Genomic DNA, 22,081 nt, shown 5'->3' with positions numbered 1-22,081 from the left:
TGGGAGGCTGAGGAGGGTGGATTGCTTGAGGCCAGGAGTTCGATGCTGGGATGATCAGACCCAACACCAGGTCGTGGGGGCGACGAAGTTTGGCGGAGTCAAAGGATTAAGAAAAAGACAGTTTAAGAGAGGAAGGTGGGACACCAGGGGGGCCATCGCTATTGTGGAGGCTGTGAAGGCCCTGAGCTCTGGGAGCCCATGGTATTTATTGGTAATCCAACAAAGAAACAGGTGGTGAGAATGTGGCGGTCAAAAGGACACGTTGCATTAAGCACATGATTTACAGCTGTGATGGTTTATCATTTATATAGAACTTGTTCTGCTACTTGAGATAATGGGAATAGGAACCTAGGAGGGCTAGAAGCAAGGAGCCAGCAAGTCTAGACACATTCCAGAGGACATTATGCAAGCCCTGCCTCAGTTTTCCTCCCAACACTCAGCTTTTTCCCAAAGGTTCGAGACCAGCCTGGCCAACACGGTGAAACCCCATCTTCACTAAAAATACAAAAATTAGCCAGGTGTGGTGGTGCACACCTGTAACCAGCTACTTGGGAGGCTGAGGCAGGAGAATCGCTTGAACCCGAGAGGTGAAGGTTGCAGTGAGCCAAGATCACGCCACTGCACACCAGCCTATGTGACAAAGCAAGACTCCATCTCAAAAAAAAAAGAAGAAAAAATGAGCTCTCTCTTCTCCCTCCCTAGTGATCTCCTGGCATCACTGGTGGGGAGGAAGGGCATCAGGACAAGCTTTTTTTTTTTTTAAAGGCACCACCTTACATTTTTATAATTAGCAAATGAAGACATCTTAGAGGTATCTCTCTCTCCAATGTGTGTGTGTGTGTGTGTGTGTGTATACACACCCTCAAAAAGGTATGTGGCAGCACTGTCTATGACAATAAATTGCTTATAACCTATACATTTTTTATGAGACTGGTTAATACAGTATATCTACAATTGGCATATAATTATGATGTGCATTACTATGTAGCCGTCACCAACTATGTTATGTAAATGTGAAATCGACACACAAAGATATTCATATTATTTTAAGAAGTTAGGCTATGGAAACCATATGTATGGTATCCTGTTGTTAACACACGAGTGCATGTGTGTATTTAAGTACAAACACAGTCCAACAGGACATAATTCTCTGGGTGATGGAATCATGAGTGATTTATCTTTCTGCTTATGCTTTCTATTTTTTCCGTAATAGTTTCTAAGCAACATTTGTTTCTTTCTCCTGCTAATAAAAGTAATATATTTTTCAACTTTTTTGAGACTGAGTCTTGCTCTATCACCCAGGCTGGAATGCAGTGGTGCAATTTTGGCTCACTGCAACCTCCGCCTCCCGGGTTCAAGCAATTCTTCTGCCTCAGCCTCCAGAGTAGCTAGGATTACAGGCACCCATCACCATGCCTGGCTAATTTTTGTACTTTTAGTAGAGATGGGGTTTCACCATGTTGACCAGGCTGTTCTCGAACTCCTGACCTAAAGTGATCTGCCCACCTCGACCTCCCAAAGGGCTGGGATTACAGGCGTGAGCCACCGTGCCCAGTCCATTTGTCAAAATTTTGACAATACATATGTAACATTTAATATTTATACAAGAAATACTTCCAGATACCTGAAGGGTTCACTTCGTCTCCTCTTTCCCATCTTAAATGATACCTTTTTAGGGAGAACTCCTCAAACACCTCATTGAAAACTGCAAACACAAGTCCCTGCTTTATTTCTTGCCATTGGGCTCTTGGTCTGTTGTGGGTGTTCCTGCACTAGCACCCAAGCTCCTCAAGGACCTCTTCACTGCTATAGCCCCAGAGACTAGAGCAGTGTCTGATACATAGGAAGCATTCACTATATATTTGCTGAAATGATGAATGAAACAGATTTGTTTTACAAAGAAGTTTTGCCTTTATTAATAAGAAACCAGTGATATTTAGTTTTAAATAACTTTTTAAAAAATATCATGTCTTTTAATGTCATGTTAGCCTTTTACTGCGGGGCCCACTTAGAGAGGCTGATAAAAGCTATAAACCCTCCTCCTTCCTGCTCCCCATGCCCTCTCAAATCTCAAACACACACAGACAGTGGAATTTGGTATTGGGAGGTTTTGACTTCCCTGAAGTCTGTTCATTACCTTCTTAAAGGTTCCACTAACCTCAGGGTGAGAGCACTTGGTTTAAAGTGTGGCCTGGCTTAGAATCATGATTTCTCTCCTATTCTAATGATTCTATGTGACTTGAATATCAGTCTTTCCTATTCTCCCATTAGCCAATTAATTGTTAAACGGATTCCTTCTACAAAACACTCACTGCTTAGAGACAGGTAAGCTCAATATTTGCAGCTGAGAACTTGATACAGCAGCCACCAGATGAAAGCTGAACAATCTACTTAAAAATCCAGAGATTTGAAAAAGTATAGATGTTACTAGAGCATAGTCAAAATGTCTAGTAAAGTCAATTTTTTACTTGTCAATGGAAAGTCTAGGGTCACAATCTGGGACAGAGATGGAAAAAACAGGATCTATTCCACATAGAATATGCTTCTTGAATTTTATTATTTAAAGAGCAAAACAAAAAGAAGTAATGCAGATTCACCAAAGTCAAGTTTTCCATTAAATAGAAGAAAAATCTAATCCTTTGTAATAAAGACCATCCAGCTAAAAACAGATCATTAAAACAATAGCAATTTGACTTGTATTTTATTTCAATGAGCACACTTCATTCATTGTAGGAAAACTAGGCTAGGTCTCTACAGACAACAGTCACAGTACTGAGCAAGTAAATACTCCACACTTGCATGCCCTCCTTTATTTCTTGATGTCTTCAGTCTCATCTGGCTCTCTCTCTTGATGCTCTCTTTCCCACCTCATTTCTTTTAACTCTTGCCTGTACTTCCGTTCGATGAACCGCTTCTGATGGGCCATCTGGGGAAAATTATCTGACACAAGGAAATATATTTTATATTTAATAAAGGATAGCCACTAGTGCAAAGAGTGATGCAACTAAACATATACACATACAAATATACATGCATATGAAATGTGTATAATTATATTTTGTAAGGCACAAGATAGAAAGTTGTTTTCTTCCCTTATTCTTTCATCACTCAAAAACACATCAGAAGTCTGGATGAGCACCCCGATTGTAAATTTCAATATCTGATGTGAACTTGAGTATAACAGGCACCGAACATACAGAAATGTCAAAACACAGACATGTGGCTTGGGAATGTTACTAAGCAGGTGCTTTAGCATCACTCTCCTAGCAACAGGTGACTTTCAGGGAGAGATGAAAGGATACAGTAAAATGGAGTCACAGTTTTTGAAAAGCTCAAACTAAAAACTTCAAACAAATGACATTATGACACCATTATTTACCAAGAATTAAAGTCTCAGAAAAGAGCAAAGAAAGATCACGTGGACAAAAAGAGGCCACATTCTAAGTCATTATGTCTGATAATTAATTTTTAAGCTTACAATGACAGGCCCAAAACTCTATCTGCAAAAGTAACTCAAGTAGAAAACTTATTGAGTCAAAGCAGACATATAACTTCATGTTTCCAACACATGAAGAATCCAAGATGTAGGAGAGCATGGCATGCTTAGGGGCAAGTTCATTTATTTCCTTTAAGGATGATGCATAATGAAGTTGATCTACATATAGGACAGCAGGCCCCTCATCAGTGATCTCACTCTCCATGGTTTCATTTACCCGTGGTCGACCATGGGCTGAAAACAGGTGAGTAACGTAAAATAAGATATTCTGAGAGACAGCAGACACAGTATACAATCAAGAGTACATTCACACAACCTTTATTACAGTATGTTGTTACTGTTCAATTTTATTTATTGTTAATCTCTTTCTGTATCTAATTTATAAATTACATTTCATCTTTCAATTAAATTTTGCACGTGTAGGAAAAAATACAGCGTACATAATGTTCAGTTTTAGGCATCCACTGGGGTCAAGTATCCCCCAAGGATAAGGAGAGATGACTGTATAATATATCCTAAATTCTTTTTTCCCTATTATATTACACTATCCCTAAATTGTATAGTGTACCATCCTCACAGTAGGTTGAAGAAAGGACAGGGTAGTAGGAAAAGCATCTGAAAGACATGCCTCAGCCTCCCCAAGTGCTGGGATTACAGGCATGAGCCACCACACACGGCCCAGAGATTGATTTTTTAAAAAAGAGGAACATGACATCTGTATTTTGGAAATAAAACAGTAATAAAATCCTATTCCTGAACTGATCAAATTTATTCCTTATGTAGGTTTCAAATGTAACTACTTTTTAAAAAATAAATCCCACTGAGTTAACTGTAAAGCAAGTCTCTACAAAATGAACTCTATTTCCTCAGTAGTACAGAAGTATGTAATAATCCCCAGTAAATTCTACTGTAAAATCAAATTTGCATTTGAAAAAACACAACTCAGATTTAACTATTGATAAAACTTTTTAAATATATCCTTATGGCCTTTATGAAGCTATACTACATATATATGCAGTGTAAATGTGTGTGTGTGTACATACACATACACACACACACACATATACCTAGACACTTGATAATTTAAAATCATTTCCCTATCTACTCTTTCGGAAAGTACAGTATAGGTATGTATTTAATAAGGGTATGCTTTCTTATTCTAGTATAAGCATTTTCTCATATCATTAGTTTTTAAAACCACTAATGGATACAACATTTGGATATAGCAAGGGTTGGTAAACTCCTACCCACAGGCCAAATACAGCTATCCATCTGTTTTTATAAATAAAGTTTTATTGGTAGACAGACACATCCATTAAATAGACACACTCATTAGTTTGCATACTGTCCAGGCCAGTGGGCTACAATGGCAGAGTTGAAGAATTGCGACAGAGACTGTATGGTCTGGGAAGTCTAAAATACTTACTATCCAGTCCTTTACAGAAAATGTTTCCTAACCCCGGGATATACCAAAATTTATTAAATATTTTCCTACTCTTAAACACGTAGTTTGGTTTTCTTTCCTGCTATTATAAATCAAGTTGTCATGATTCTCATGGTACAAACTTTTTTGGAGAGGAGGGGAAGAGACAGGGTTCTCACTCAGTTGCCCAGGCTGGAGTGCAATGGCATGATCATAGCTCACTGCAGCCACAAACTCCTGGGCTCAAGTGATCCTCTGGCCTCAGCCTTTCAAGTAGCTGGCACTACAGGTGCATGCCACCAAGCCTGGCTAATGTTTTTTGGGTTATTTTATTTTTTTAAATTTTTTGTAAGGACAGGGACTCACTATATTCCAGGCTGGTCTCTAACTCTTGGCCTCAAGTGATCCTTTCCTTGGCCTACCAAGGGTATGAACTTCTTTAAGGACCTGCTACATACTGCCAAATTGCTTTCCAGTAGTTTAAACAACTCACTCCTATCAGTATGGATATGCAGGCCTGTCTCAGAACAGGTGATCTCTCCAGTACTGTTTTATAGTCGAAAATAAACAAAAAATGGAATCTCACTTTTATTTCACTCTGACTGCAAATTTATATGTACAATGGATGAAGTTCCTAAGAGCCAACTTAAAACTCTGTGAAGAATCCATGGATGCTGGACCCTGGCAGTACCAGCTTCTGTTCCCACTAACCTCCCTGCCCCCGAACAGGAACCTTTATCTGCTGATTTCCACTTGGCTCTTAGCCTGCTTGCCTTTCCTGGAATCTCTCCCATGCCTGAAGATTCTGGGCCTCTTCACTTTTAGCTTCCCACACTGTGCTGTCTGCTACCTCATTTAGCGGGGTACTTGAAGCATAATAGAATTGCACTGTCATGTTGTGCCCACAGGTTCTGTTGTGCAGCACAATAGACCTCAGAAGAAAAATCCCTTGCACTTAAGCCTTCAGTTTACAAAAGACTATGCAATTTCCTACAAGGTCAATCATGTAATTGAAGTTTCTTCAACCCACGCATCCCACTCCTGGGAACCTATTCCACAGAACTAAAAAGCACCAATATATAACATTTGTTGGTAATGATGATTAAAAAAAAAAGTGTCCACCAATAATAAAAAGGCTGAATAAAATATAGCACACCTCTAGCAGGAAATATTATGCAGCCAATAAGAATGAATTGGAGCTGTTTTCTATAATCTGCAGGGCTGCTCATGATACATTATTGAGCAAAAAAAGAAAGGTATAGAGAAGTATGTAATAACAGCCCATTTAATAAAACAATGGCCAAAAACAAAAAAGTTTAAAAAAAACCTTCACATGTATACTTTTCTGTTACAGGATTTTAGAGAATACAGAAATGTATGAAAGAAAACACAGACCAGGCGCGGTGGCGCACGCCTGTAATCCCAGCACCTTGGGAGGCAGAGGTGGGTGGATCATCTGAGGTTAGGAGTTCAAGACCAGCCTGGCCAATATAGTGAAACCCCGTCTCTACTAAAAAAACAAAAAAATTAGCTGGGCATGGTGGGAGGCACCTGTAATCCCAGCTACTGGAGAGGCTGAGGCAGGAGAATCACCTGAACCCGGGAGGCAGAGGTTGCAGTGAGCCGAGATTGTGCCACTACACTCCAGCCTGGGCAACAAGAGCAAAAGTCCATCTCAAAAAAAAAAAAAAAAGAGAAAGAAAACACAGCAGGTTATTCACACAGGTCACCCACGCTGAGATTAGGACTCTAAGCAAAAAAGGAAAATGCAAATCAAAAAGCATTCAGGAATACTTTCATTTTTAAATATAAGTCCATTTTAGAATGTCTCACATTCTACTATATTCTCTGTGTGAAGAATAATTATGAAGAAAACAAAATCACATTTTATCAGTACTTACCATTTTTCTCCCTCCTCATTTTCTTTCCATAAAACACTCATTACATGATGAACATAATTATAGAAAAAGAAATAGGCTCACATTTTTCAAGGGCATCCATTGCTGCTCCCATTTCCGCTTGCTGAATACTATTACATAAAATAAAAGTAAGATACACTTTAATTTTGAGATCCTTTTTTTTTTTTTCCCCAAAAACGCAACGTATGGCTACAAATTTTTCAGGCTGATTTTCACGTTTGGTGCATAAAATCTCCTCTGATTACTTCCACTGTCACACACTGAATTGCACAGATAGGAATATACACAAGAGCATGCAGAAATGTCGTTGATTTGCACAAAGCCTCCTTAAGTTATTCACTCCACACTTTAATACTGCAATAAAATGCCTTCCATTTATATTAGGTCTGAAGTATTTCATACTTAAGTTTGAATACCCTCACTGTAAAGTTTAAAGAGGAAAAGAATAAAAAAAATATATAGACAGGTTTCAAATCATTTCTCAGTTTAAGATATAGACTGGAGGGTTCAAAGAAAGGTGATAATATACATAATTCTTTTCACCTAAAGATGCTAGCATTTCTACACAGCTCAGGTGAGTAGTAGTAAATCAAATGTCTAACAGAGCTGGGCACGGTGGCTCATACCTAAAATCCCAACACTTTAGGAGGCTGAGGCTGGGAAGGGGGACCACTTAAGGTCAGGAGTTCAAGACCAGCTTGGCCAATATGGCAAAACCGTCTCTACTAAAAATACAAACATTAGCGGGCGTGGTGGCATGTGCCTGTAATCCTAGTTTCTCAGGTGTCCGAAGTACAAGCAAAGGTTGCAGCGAATGGAGATCATGCCACTGCACCCCAGACTGGGCAACAAAGTGAGACTTTATCTCCAAAAAAAAGTCTAATGGCTGTGTCATGTGCGACATGACACATCTTACATGCACAGCTTGCATCAAAGTGCACTCTGCTGGGTAACTAAAACTAGGCAGGCCTTCTTACCAGGTAATGTGGTTTTCTTAAGGTAGCTAAAGCCCCTTACACAATGGTATTCCCATTGTCCAGGGCTGATTCAGGGCTTGGCTTTGAGACAACTAATGTGGTGACATTAATCCCTGGAATTCACTTTGCTACTACTCTTGAACATTTTCTTCTCTGAGTTGAAAAAGACAGATGGTTCCGTTTGGAGATACCAGCTAGGGAATGAGACACACAGGATGTTCATTAAAAGCAATTCCAGGTATTTTCTTCTCATACCTTGGTCCTTTCCCACAGCCTATTCTTTCTCCCTTGAAATAAACAGCCACAGTGTAGGTTCGGGCATGGGATGGGCCCACTGTCTGCAGAGTCCTGAAAGGGAAAAGAAAGAACATTTATTATGGTAAAGTGTTATTTGTCATGGTTACTATGAACTATGAGGAAAACCATGTACTTACTGCCTAGACAGAGGAAAGTAAATAATAGGAAATGTGAAAATGGCAAAAAGGTAAAAAGCGTAAGTTTTTGATTTGCTAACCCGACAAATATCGAGAGCGTTTAAAATAGAAATTCTTAAAAATTCTGCATTGCATTTTAATATTTATTCCCAAAGTAGTAACATCCAAAGGCTAACAGTGAAGTATAAAATATTTTTAAAGAGTTTCTAAGTGTGCATATGCATAAACTTTTATCACGAAAAGAGCTCCAGTCTATTGTTTTTCAGTGCTAATCACAGCCTAAAACAATAAATATTGAGGTAATACACTTCAAGCCACATCTAATTGCTTTCACATCCTTTATGGATTCTTTCTAATGTCTGGTATCTTATCTAAAAGATCAGAAAATGTATTTAATTTCTGAAACATCTGAGATCACTTCAAAGGTATGCTTTAATGCCAAGTACACAACACAATCGCCAAAAAAACAAAGCTCCAGGTACTCTGGATTTTAATGGCATGGTGCAGACTTCAAATGCAGTAAAACTGATAACTTCATGGAAAAGGGAAATTAAAAGTAGCCAACAAAGATAATGGAATGAACACAATAATCTTTAAAAAAAAAAAAAAAAAAAACATGTAAAACAACCCCATGATCTTGATAAAAAGAGCAAACTCATCTTGTACTTTCATTTGGGGGATTTATGAGAAGGGAGCATAGCAATTTCCTTTGTGTTCATACGCTCCATGGGATGAATGTGCACGAGTGGCTTCTTGAAGGTAGTACTTATTACAGTGATCATGCCTGTGCTATGGAAAGTTTAGCATCCTCATTTTATTTATTGAACCTTAATTATCACTCGGATGAGGAAATGCTATGAGCCTTTCATAGAATACAGTTTGGATATTCATTATGCTTATTAGGCACATAATAAAGTGCTATTTCTAAACATTTGGGGCTTTTTTTCCCCCAATAAATAAAGGAAACATTGTTTAGCAGTGACAGCTTCTTGGCATAATTTATAGTAGCTTGCTGTGGGGTGACTCAACCTCTTCTCCTGGCCTTCGTTTTTCTTTAGCAAAAAGGCCTATAAAGTGCTGTGACTGTTAAATAAAAACATGTGAAAGGACTGAAAATTCCCAACTGCCAGTCTAATGTTTTTCCTTGTGTGAATGAAATTTGAGAAGGTCCAAAGGGGAGCTTTTACTCCATACAGAACACACACACACAGATGTGTATGCTTGCAACTGTGTATGCAGCCACCTGGGGTGAAACAGTTTTGAAATAATCTTTAAACATCCTTAAAATCACATACCCAGACAATACCTTGAGATGCAACCCGCCTATTTCAATAATCCTTTCATTTTGTAATTCCACTTTGAAAGCATCTTCTTAATCAACCTACGTGTGTCTCAAGATACTCTACTTCAGAGCTGAACCTCCTGTTTTCATCAAAACGGGTATTAAGTGGTGTAGTGACCCACTACTTACCTACATTCCTTTTTAATGACTTTTGGCTACCACTCAAAGGATAAAGATATTCAAAGTACGTGATGGCTTTTGATACACATTCTGAGAAGAAAAGTTCCAAGTTGAAGCTAATAGGGGTTCAGGGAAAGTGCAGAGAGGCACCCAAATATTGCTACAAATAATCATACATGATCTTCTCATCTGGAGGCACAGCCCGGCAGAAGTTACAAGCAAGAAGACAAATATACAAATGTATATAAAAATCACTGAATCCAAATTTTCTTTTCGATCTCATAATCTTAGTTTGTCTCCCTCTCAGGCAGTAGTTCACAGAGATTTTTAGGAATGGGAGAGAGCACAGAGATAATGGAGTGGGACCCACTTATTACAGCTAAGACTGAGAGCCCCAGCGAGTTTCCCTGTGGGGCCCAAAGTCACACTGACAGTCAAGAAGTCTGAATCCTGGGCTCCTGTCATGATCACCCCTCAATGACTCGTTCTTCAAGGCACATGGAAAGTCAATTCTAGGCATGCTGGATCCAACCAATGGCCTGCAAGCAGCAAGTACTTACTTGTACAGAGGAATGTCTGGCTCTTTTCCTTCTGTCCTAAGTGTCAAGCAACACTGCTGAAGCTGGGATTTGGGGTCATTCCAATCCTGATTCAAAATGAACTCCTGTGGAAGTCCCCAAAAACTCTTTAGTAACGGGTTCTGGAATCACCAAACATAAAGCAGACCACTAATTCAAACTTTATATGAGCTTACTTTCAATCGTGGAAAGAAGCAGACATTCATGAAAGTATGAACATATTCCAAATCCTTATCAATGTATAGCGCTGCAATAAATGCTGGGGAAAAAAGGATACTTTAAAATAAACCACAATCACTGCCATTTATCAGAAAGAGTAAGAGACCTAGACTTTTAAGCAAAATTTTAGTAACAGTTTCAACTTCCACGCCCTCTTTGTTTTTTAGCATTACCATTTCATCTTTCCCCACTTTTTATCATTAATATCAGAGCAGCAAGAGATGTGTAAGATGCAAATCATAGAGTACAAAGACCAAACTGCATTTAGCTAAGGGCTAAATGGTTAGTTTAAAAGGTACACAGAATGCCGCTGTATATCAGGGAAAACGTGCTATCTGAGCACCCAACCCTGTTCACATCAAATAAGTCAAAATACTACTTGAAGATTAGATATGATACCAGAATATGCACATTCTTGGGTCTGGTCATTGTCAACACCAATCCTGAGATCCCCTGTTTTATAAGGATTCTGTTAAATTTCATGAGCAGAAATGGGATAATTTATAGATTCAATCTGCCCAAAAAGAGAAAAACTTACTACTGATCTTAATGACAACAGTATGTCAAATTTTGCATGAATAAATGGTGACCCCCTAGGATGACTTCATTAAAGGTACCTCAACAAAGCAAACAAATGGTGGATTTTCAAAAGAAGGAATAAAAATAGCTTTCATTGAGCTAAAAAAAAAAAAAAAAAAAAAGTGAGAATGATCTCTCAATTTAATTTTTATGTGATTTTCATCTTTAAATTACTTTTCTTTCATTGAAAAAAGAAGTTCTTTTAAGTTCCTTAGTCAGAATGCCTTTGCACTTTGTAAATAAGCTGGTTTTGCATGGCAGACTTTGATACTTGAATATAATTCCAATTGTCAAAAATACTATAACACTAAAAAACAAAAAAAGTTCTAAGGCTCAGTGAATGGCCCACTTATTTTGAAGTAATACAAACAATACAACATGTGTATAATCCTTTCATTAACTATAATAGGATTATTTACAATGCTACCAGACCATATCAGAAACTGCAAAAGATGACATTTGTCCGCAGAGCTTTGCACTCATTCAAAACAATGGATAATAGTTTCAGTATTTAGTGAATAAATTACCCTTCTTTCTTCTGTGCCCCTATATGAAGGCTGCTGGGTGGCAAAAAGGTTCTGGTTCACAACAACTGATCTTCATATCCTATTACTGTTTCACACAAAGGGATGTGGTAGCTGAGTGTTAGGATGGAGGGATATGTGTAGGGGGTACGCTGAGCATAGATTGAACATAAAATTCACTATTCACATGTCTTAGTTTCAAATTATTTTCCTTCAGAAAAGCTTTGGTAAAAAGCATAAATAAAAATTAAAATAGCAAAAAAGGTTTCTTTAGCCAGAACATAATAATAATGAGGAGGAGGACAAATACGGTTACTTGGACTTAAACTCTGAACCTGAAGGTTGAGAGAAAAGTGTGTGGCACTCACATTCCAAAAGGTCCGCCAAGGTCTTGGTGCGAAGGGCCACGGGCCTCTTGGTCTTGTCGTTGGTTATGGCATACTCCTGCATGCCCAGCTCCTCCGCTACCTTGGCCTGAGTTCTATTATTCACCAAAGAGCTTCGCAACAACTGCCCAAAAGGAATGGGGGTACATTGAGAACACATTTCATTTTTGACCTCTCTTATTCCTGGGTTGGACCCAACCAGCCTGAGAGGATCTCACTGACGGGGACACCAAAATAAGTGAGGTCTAGGTCCTCAACCATCACCCAGATGACAGTGATATGCTCCATGCCTGTCTACCCTCTCCTTAGTAACGTGCTCCACTCTGCTATACTGGATTTTTACCTTACTAACATAAATGGCTCATTTACTTCTTTAGAAGCAGTGGGGCAGGGTTGTGCGGGGGGCAGGGATGTATAGTATGACTTAAGGTCATAGCTTCTAATAAGTTTAATGCTACTAAATGAGGAAGCATTAAGAGTTCTAAAAATCAATTTTATTAAAGTATAACTTACATTCAATAAAATGCACCCATTTTTAGTGTACAATTAGGTGAGTTTTGAAAAACACGTTTTTTTTTTTTTTTTTTTTAATTGAAAAACACGTACATTTTTATCACTCCAAACAAATTCCCAGCATCTCCATGCAGTGAATCCTTCCCAACCCCTGTCCAGGCAAACTCGGCCTGCTTTCTGTCACTGTACATTAGTTTTAAAGGATTTCATGGCACTGATGCTAATTTTGATATTATAGGACTTAAGTGAGGTTTAAGTAAATATTATGAAAAGATTTAAATTATTTACATTTTTACTTTTATTATTATTTTAAAGATTTATGGTATCTAGCTTGAGTCTCAGTTTTTCATACTGATATCCTTTTTTTTTGAGACAGGCTCTTGCTCTGTTGCCTAGGCTGGAGTGCAGTGGCGCTCCATCTTGGCTCACGGCAACCTCCACCTTCTGGTCTCAAGCTATCCTCCCATCTCAGCCTCCTGAGTAGCTGTGACTATAGGTGCCTGCCATCATGCCCAGCTAATTTTTGTATTTTTTTGTAGAGACAAGGTTTCACCATGTTGCCTAGACTGGTCTCCAACTCCACAGTTCAAGTGATCCACCCACCTTGATCTTCTAAAGTGTTGGGATTTACAGGCATGAGCCACTGCACCCGGCCCATACTGGTATCTTTTGTCTCTAATCAAATTAAAATATAATTTTCATATTTCAACTTTAGGAATTCAAAACAAAAATTTCTACTAGGAATTTCATCAGACAGCTAAGAGTCCTCCAAAAATTATCCAACTAGTAACACTATACGCTGCATGAAAATTATGCAACGAATCCATTATAGAAGTGTCCATAAAACAAGTATGGTTTAGGCAATTAACACTCATTAACCACTCACTAGGGAAGAGGAGAGGAGGACAGTTGGGAGCAAGTAAGTACATACAAAGATGGGAACTCACCAAACAAAAATGGAACATAATCATCCCTGATCTCTTAAGATTTGGAAGAATAATGCATCTACAACTACAACTTTTCTTAGAATACATATAACAAATTCTTGGTCTATTAAAAAACTTCCTGCTAAGAAACATTCCTGAAAACAGGGACGAGGAGCAGGAAGCAGCTGTGAGTTGTGCTGGTATTCCACTCCCTGCTGTTCCATGTCGCACTTTCTTTATTAGATGCAAGTTTTATGCTCTGTGGCTCCATGGTGTCAACAGAGCTTATGAAAATCAAGATTTATTCTCAGTGTCTGATAGTGAATCCTTGACAACAGATAAATAAGAAACAATATGTTCTTAATTTGTCTGACAATGATTCATGAAGCAGAAATATAACTTGATCTTCATAAGCCATGCTTGCTGTTGAATTTCAGACTATTATTCTTTGCCTGTCTGCTTTCTTTCCTCCTCCTATCTCCCCCTTAGCCCCATCTTTTCTTCAATATAGAGTTTCACTGAAATTAACATCCATAGAGGAGCTGAAAATTGAAAGGCTAGCATATAACATTAATAGAAGACCCAACCAGTAAGGAGCCCACTAGCCTAATATCTTGTAATTATGGAATAATTGAGCTGACAGTGATATATCTTTTTTGGTTTGGATTTCAAATGGGGACGGGGAGCTTTCCTAAAGTAGAGTCTGTGGGGGAATAGGATGGCTACTATGGGAACAAGGCTATGCTGAATAAGTTGAGTCCTCTCCGAATATATGCTGTCGGTATGGGAAGAAAACTCTTTAAGCCATGTACATGGAATGTTCATGCCTCAGATACAACAAGCCCGACATACACATGAGCACACACAAATTACGACACATCACTGGCTGTCAGGCCCCAGCTGCCACCTTCCAGTGTCAGGGCCCCTCACTCAGTGCTGTACTGATGGGAAAGGAGGAAAGCAGTGAGGATGGAATCAAAAATGCTTCCAGTTTTATTTCAGACAAGCCCTGACAGGTCTGAAAGCAGAAGGGTGGCTAATAATAAGTGAGATCTGTAAGTTTTTGCCAAAAACCCAGAGGCTGAACCAAAAGTCAGAAGGAAGCTACACATCATCCATATTCTCATCGTCAGTTTAAATTTAGAAAATGAGTTGAAGAGAGAGAAGACCTTGCTCTTTACCTAGACAAGAAAGTCTGAATGGCAGTTCTCTAAATGACAACTTTCATCCTTGTCCTTTGCTGAACTCTACTTCATAATGAATCATGTTATTTGCCAAAGAACACGACCCAGGGGGATCAGCAAGAAAGAAAACCTGAGGTTACAGCAGTTCAGTGCACCAGTGGTGCAGGCCAATTACATGCCAGGCCCTGTGCTGACAGTTGAAGATCCTGAGAGGAGCAACATGCTGCTGCTGCCCTCAGGAACTGACACCCTCCTCGGAAGTCACATGCAGACCAGCTGTTGCAATGCACTGTGGTGGCTGCAGTGCCAGCACAGAGACTGCAGGTATACACAGGTGCTCCTCTAGACTTTAGCCTTCCAGGGAGGCCTCCTGGAGGAGGGCTGACATTTGAGTAAAAGCATTTCAGGACCTCATTTCCCTGGCTGTACCACCAGAATCGTAAGGTGCTTCTGAGAAGCTGGTGCCCAGGCTTCTTTCAAGAACCAATGAATCAACATTTCTGGAAATCTAACTTTTGAAAAGATTCATGTAGGTGGATTCCGATGAACACAGAATCAGAACTGAAAAAGACTGAGTCAGCCAGTTGAGAGAAGGGTGGGAAAGGGTTTCCAAGGAAGAGAGAGCAGCTATGGCAAATGCAAGGGGCCATTACACAGCGAGGTGACTGCTGGGTGGACCTGGAGGGGAAATCAGAGTCAGGTGAGGAGAGCTGATGCAGTGCGGCTGGCAGGTGATGTAAAGAAGCCTGAGCTTTCCTGTAGGGGAAGAAGAATCCCAAAAGGTATCAAATGGGGGCAGTTGTGAGGTAACTTTTTTTTATTTTACAAAGATTATTTTGGCAGAAGGATTTAAATGGGGGCAAGACATGAAGTTGAAAAGCCTGTAGATGGTGACATTATAAATTACTATTTTACAAAGAGGAAATATCTATATATTTTAGTGGAAATCTAGAAAATAAACCTTAAGCACCCAATTGAGCAGAAAACAGTTATCAGACTATTTTGCAAACAATGCCTTGTATTAGAGATAGCAAAAAGCAAAATATTTCGCACCAAGTTACCTGGGTTCAAACTGTGGCTCTAGCACTTCCTAGCTAAGTGACCCTGTCTAAGTTATTACATCTCTCTGAGCCTCAGTTTCCTCATCTATAAAATGGAGAATGTAGTGCCTAGCTCTCAGGGTGGTTTTGAGAATTAGAGTGAATGACATATAATCTAACTACAATGACTGGCACATGATAAACACAACAGAAATGTTAGCTGTTGCTGTGTTATCCACAATAGCATCATCACAATTAGACAAAGTACGTTTGCTCTTCAGTTATGGGGAAGTTTCTAGAAAATTCCAAGAATTCCTCTGAATTTGTTTTCAATGTAAAATGTTTTCGATACCTGTCCTGTCCACTCACTGTCTTCAAAATTCCCCATTTTACCAGGTGTTAACCTGTCCTTAACAACTTTTTAAAAAATACTTCCAAAAAGACAAGGTTTAATTTGAAATCACCAGAAATGACTAAGAATGCTATAATTAAAGCCCTCTGTAAACCTGAGAAAAGGACTGCTGAATTCCTGGTGCAATGTCACAGACCAATGTAAATATCCCAGATCTCAAACTCTGGTATTGAGAATCCAGGATGTTTTCTATTATCCCAGCATAGCACTCTTTCATCATTACTTTAAACTTTCATAAGAAAAAGATTTATTCGTTTAAATAAAACATACATATTGACAATCTTCCTTCAAGTTCCCTATTTCACTCTTGAATCTAAAGAGAAAAACCACAATTGGCAGATGAGCTACCAAAGAGGGCCACCTAGTGTAAAATAAGCAGACTGTGATTTATTATTTTGAGGGCTTTAATATAAGAACACGGGGTGAAAGCAGAATATACTATTGAAAGTGACAGTGATATGCCACACAGGTCTATTATACCGAGAGCGGTCGCCAGATGGTCTCCATTTCCCGTGATAACTAAAGAAAAGGTACATAAATGCTAGCAGGCAAATACAGGTCAGATACAAAGAGCCAAATTATGTCAGTGACAGAAATCCTCAAACAGGAGGCTGTGGAATCTATCTTCTCAACGAGATCTTTTAGATAAAATACCTGTTTGTCTGAATGATTTATGCTCAGTGCTGTGTGGAAGCAGCAGGGCAGGATTAGATCACTGGTTCTTGAGCTTTGTATCTGTAATCCTTGCTCTCTTTCCCATTATCCCAAATCATTAAAAACAAACAAAAACTGTAGGTTCATCACTACTATAGTGCATGCCACCACTGGGTACAGTGCCTTGCACACAGTAGGCATGGAGATTAGCAACTATTTTTACCACACACTAAAGGCTAAGAAAAGAAGAATGATACAGAGGAGAAAACTCCTATGGCTAAAGATTTCCAAGTGTTACATGACAGGCATCCTGGCCTGTGTAAATACTTTCTTTGAGGCGTTCTCACAATTTATACTTTGACCCTACTGCATACACCATCCTAAAAACTAAAAACTTCAGCATGTGAAACAGAACCTCTTCCCTCTATAGCCCAATGCAGACTCAATTATCCTAGAACAATTGGATAAGCCTAACACTCCTTCCCGAGTAGGCCTTTTTGAATAGCCAGCTTACAGAACAGAATGTTTTTCCCCATCAGCATTCAAAACTTGAAAACCATATTACATTTGCTCAATTGTCCTTATTCCCTTTAAGTGTGCAAGGGAATGGCTCAAAGCTAATTAATGCCTCCCAATGTGAATTACTGTAGCTGTGTGCTCTTTAATCACAATAATGAATCGTTTGCCATCCCCCCACCAATCCAACTGCAATAAGTAATCCTCTCCAAATTTTAAATTAATTTTAATCTTTAGACACTCATAAGTAAGTCCTCTGCTTCTTCCCTTATACATAAAGCAACAGTCCACTTCCCTCCAGTGCCACTGCCTCTTCCCTCTTGACTTAGCTGACTGCACAATTGTCACTCTTTTATTTATTTAGCAAAGATGTACTGAGGGCCTATCATATGCCAGGATGAACAAAAACATGCTCTCAAAGAACTTCTAGTCTACTGGGGTATGCAAAGTGAAGTAAAGGCCAGGAAGGAAAACAACACAGAATTTTGATGGGGAGGGGACCGAGGGTGGGGAAGGATGGTCAGGGAAAGTTTCCCCCACATCCAGAAGTCACACCAGAAAGGACATCTAAAGGAACAGTAGAAGATACCAGGCACATGAGAGTAAGGGCTAGAACAGAACAGCTTCCGGCGGAGGAAGAGTATACACAAAGGCCTGCTGGCAGGAGGAGGCCTGCAGAAACGCAAACAGCAGCCCAGTACAGAGGTGCAGAGTGAGAAGAAGAGCCTGTGGTATGAGGCTGGGCAGGCGGGCAAAGCCAGACCACCCAGGGCTTTGCCTGTTCTTTAGAAACTATCTGAAGAGTGACCGGGCGCAGTGGCTCAAGCCTGTAATCCCAGCACTTTGGGAGGCCGAAACAGGCAGATCACGAGGTAAGGAGATCGAGACCATCCTGGCTACCCCAGTGAAACCACGTCTCTACTAAAAAATACAAAAAACTAGCCAGGTGAGGTGGCGGGCGCCTGTAGTCCCAGCTACTCGGGAGGCTGATGCAGGAGAATGGCGTAAACCCAGGAGGCAGAGCTTGCAGTGAGCTGAGGTTGCGCCACTGAACTCCAGCCTGGGTGACAGAGCGAGACTCCATCTCAAAAAAAAAAAAAAAAACAAAAAAAAAAAAACTATCTGAAGAGCAGCTGTAGAGAGTTAAGCTGGGATAGGATGATCATTCAGTCAAAGCATACTTGCTGAGCACTGATATGCCAGGTACTTCCCAGGGACCCAGGAATCAGGAATGGAGAAAACAAACAAAAATCCTGGTCTTCACGGAGTTTACACTCTGATGGGAGAAGCCAGATAGTAAACAAGTACATTACATACTATATGCTAAGGAGGAAAAAGACATGAGAGGTTCCAGGCTGAGGAGATGTGCTAGGGACAAGGGGAAGCGGTTGTCTATTTATTCAGGGTAGGTTAAGGAAGGCTTTATTGATAAGATGACATCTGAACAGAGACCTGAAGGAGGTGAGCAATTTGGCTGTATAGACTACCAGGAGAACAATACTGCAGCCAGATAAAATACACGTGCAAAGGCCCTGGGGCAAGGGCTTGCTTAGTGTCCTGCAGGAGCTAGCACAGAGGCCAATGTTAACAGTCTATGAAACAGAAACAGAGAGCCAGTTCATATAAGGTGACTGTAACAACACTGTCTTTTACCCTTGAGATAGGAAGGTTTGAGAGGTTTTGTGCAGAAGAGGAATGTAATCTGGCTTCTCTTTAAAAACGATCCCTCTAGATGTGCTGAAAATTGACTAGGGCCCAGGGGATGAACCAGTTGGGAGGTTATGGCTAATAATCTGGACTACAGTGGCTCAGACCAAGTGATAGTAAAAGTGGTCAGAATCTACACAGAACTTAAAACAAATTTACAAGAAAAAGGAAAGAGAAAAGGCCAAAGACACAAATTAGGAAGTAGTGTAAAGATGTATTCAAAGCCATGAGACAGACAGAATGAGATCAGCAGAAGTTGACAGAGAGGAGGTCTGACGACTGAGAACTGGGCCACTCTAATGTTAATAGGTGGGGAGAGGAAGAGAAACAACCAAAGGGGACTGAAGATGAATGGCTGGTGTCGTCACAGTGTAGTCACTGTAGATGAAAGGCCAGGGTAGATTTGTTGTGAAGAGACTCCTTTGACTGCAGCATGTAAAATGGATTGAGCAGGGGCATGAGTTGACATAGGAAGACCAGGGTAGAAAGCTGCAAAAATGACTTCACAAAGGCCTGAGATCTGGGCCTCTTGAAGGATTTCTGCCTGAGAGGCTGTCCATCTCTCAGATAGAATTCAAAAATGCCCGTAAGAACAGCAAAGGCAGGCTTTTCAAATATTAGGATACATCCAGGAGAAACCTGGGGACTCCAGGAGCACCCTCCTCTCACGGGAAGATGCTGCACTGCCTTATGTTTTGCATGAACACAACCTTCAGATTCCTATCCTTTGCAATTTAATAAATGTCACTTCTTTCAACTGGGTCTCTATCAATCACAGTGTGTGTGTGTGTGTGTGTCTGTGTGTGTCACACACAGAGAGAGAGAGACAGACAGAGGAGAGTCTTGCTCTGTTGCCCAGCCGGAGTGCAGTGGTGCAACCACAGTTTCTGGGCTCAAGCGAGCCTCCCATTTCAGCCTCCCGAGTAAATGGGGCTACAAATGCATGCCACTCTACCAAGCTAGTTTTTTTATTTTATTGTACAGATAGAGTCTCATTATGTTGTACAGGCTGGTCTTGAACTCCTGGGCTCAAGCAGTCCTCCCAGGTTGGCCTCCCAAAGTGCTGGGATTACAGGCATAAGCCACCATACCTGGCCCTTGTGATGTTTTGATAGTTATGCAGAAATTAAACTGCAGTGGTCCAGGTGAGTAAAGATGGTAAGGAGGATGTGGGTGACAGAAAAAAGGCCATAAGAAAGAGGATAAATTAAAGAAATACTTGAGGAGTAAAACTGTCAGGGCTTGTGAATGGACTGGGATATAGAAAAGGGAGATAGAGAGAGGCATCCAAGATGCCTCCTAGATTTCTGACATGCAACACTGAATGGGTGGTGCCACCGTTCAATTAGGGAATATTGGACGAGGACCCAGGCAGGAGACTATAAATTCGGTCTTACATGTGTTGAGACATTGAGAAGGCAGCTAGGGCTGGAACTCAGAAGGCAGAGAGAACTGAAGAGATCAGTTTAGAAGTCATCTGCCAGTAAGATGAAACTGATGACATATATTGAAAGGACTGGTAGCAGAGATTAAAAAGAGAACATGGCCTAAGAATGAGTGTTTTAGATATGGACTGTTTATTAGCCATAAGACTAAGATGTGTCTGCAAAGCAGGCTGAGAAAGAGTAGCTAAAGAGGTAAGAGGAAACCCAGGAAAGTGCACCGTGACAGAAGCCAACAAAGCTTGTATTTCAAGGAGGAGGGAGCATCCATGTTAATGCTGATGAGAGTTGGTATCTGTTAGAATCTGCGTTTAGCTTATTCTTTGTCTTTGTCTTGCCCGCAGATCTGCTGGTCCTGATGATTTCTACCAAAGCATTCTGTGAATATAATTCAAAAAGCCTTCACATAATTTTATCATTTGTCAACACCATTCTAATAAGCTAGTCAAAAACTTTCTAATATTAAGACAGCAGGGCTGTTAGATTCATTTTGGATAAAACTACACTTCTGGCATTGTAGTGATTTTGGAAAGAACACAACTAGAGTCTCTCATCTAGTCCTAGTTTTACCTTTCTCTAGATCATGGGCAGGACTCATGCCTTTCTGAGTTTTGGTTTTTGTTCAATGCTGGGGGTAGGGGAGTGGGGTGGGAGGAGAAATGTATGCAGTGAGCAGGTGGGAAACAATAAACTTCCCATCTCTGTAAGATCCTAGAGTTCACAATTAATTTTGTAGGAATACCAGGGGAAACGTGTGTATTTAAAGCAAACATTTTCAAAAGTGGCCTCTATAGGGCCCTAAGACAAATTACTACTTCAAACTATTTAGTTGGTTTGGCGATTTCTCAGGCCAACCAGATACTCTGACACGTATGAAGTGTCAGAGGATACTGAACATGCAATTTATTGTTTTTCTAATGAACAGTGAGATACTAGACAATAGTTCATTTCTCAAAAATGTTCACATTTTCTTATGAATTTAATATTATCATGAAAAACTCTTTCTTGTCCACCTAAAAACAGTTAACTTTAAATGGTAATCAAACTGTTAATATAAAAAAGAGTACTGTTGATTCCTCAGCACTTATGATGGAACTCAAGAGATACTCATTGAGTGAATGAATGCTAGGCTTAGAAATTCCACTGAAAAATGACATCTAAACAGCCAAGTCACCATATTCTCTCTAGTTCCAATATTTATGTCTCGCATAAACTATTTCCAGGGCTCACAGTTACAAAGATAAAATCCAATTCTATTCAAAGCAGAACACACATAAAAACCGTAGAGATGCAAAGTTTGAAAGACTTGTTATCTGCTTCAACATAATAAAGACAGACTGCACTAAGTATCTTGTAGTGTACCAATATTTTTCTTTGCCCAATAAAGTATTTGCTTTCTCAATGTCCAATCCTCAAGAGACTTCTCAAAGGTTACTCCTTGTGCCTTAAGAGATTATCATGACCTCCTTCTGGACGTTTTGTTCACTATTTCAGGATATTACTGACTGGTTTTACAGAGTAAAAAAAGTATGCGCAAATAAAAAAGCTCACGAAAGTTTTATAAAATGAAACCAAAATTAAGAGGCATGGGGACCATTTCACTTTGTTTACAAATCAAACTTGTCTCTGTAACTCCCTTTCAACTCTGCCATGGTCTAACCAAACTAAGTCCCTACTGCCTCTCAGTCTT

At 39.8% G+C, this 22,081-nt stretch overlaps 1 protein-coding gene across 9 annotated transcripts in view; it reads right to left on the bottom strand.

Moving 5' to 3' along the window:
• Positions 1 to 2,538: 2,538 nt before the first annotated feature.
• The window catches only part of DROSHA (drosha ribonuclease III), a 134,118-nt gene continuing 114,575 nt past the window's right edge, over positions 2,539 to 22,081 (bottom strand). For all 9 annotated transcript variants that reach the window (XM_037990725.2, XM_037990724.2, XM_073014816.1 and 6 more), the window contains 6 exons: positions 11,980 to 12,121; positions 10,466 to 10,548; positions 10,272 to 10,375; positions 8,071 to 8,163; positions 6,902 to 6,948; positions 2,539 to 2,940 (listed from right to left, as the gene is read on the bottom strand). In XM_037990725.2, the coding sequence (XP_037846653.1) occupies positions 2,810 to 2,940; positions 6,902 to 6,948; positions 8,071 to 8,163; positions 10,272 to 10,375; positions 10,466 to 10,548; positions 11,980 to 12,121 (600 nt within the window). In that variant the 3' untranslated portion in view covers positions 2,539 to 2,809. The remainder of the gene's footprint in view (positions 2,941 to 6,901; positions 6,949 to 8,070; positions 8,164 to 10,271; positions 10,376 to 10,465; positions 10,549 to 11,979; positions 12,122 to 22,081) is intronic.

The sequence above is a fragment of the Chlorocebus sabaeus genome, chromosome 4 (assembly GCF_047675955.1).
Source record: "Chlorocebus sabaeus isolate Y175 chromosome 4, mChlSab1.0.hap1, whole genome shotgun sequence".
NCBI classification, from domain to species: domain Eukaryota; kingdom Metazoa; phylum Chordata; class Mammalia; order Primates; family Cercopithecidae; genus Chlorocebus; species Chlorocebus sabaeus.
The sequence above is the reverse complement of the archived record's forward strand: the minus strand, read 5'-3'. Positions and strand labels throughout refer to the sequence as shown.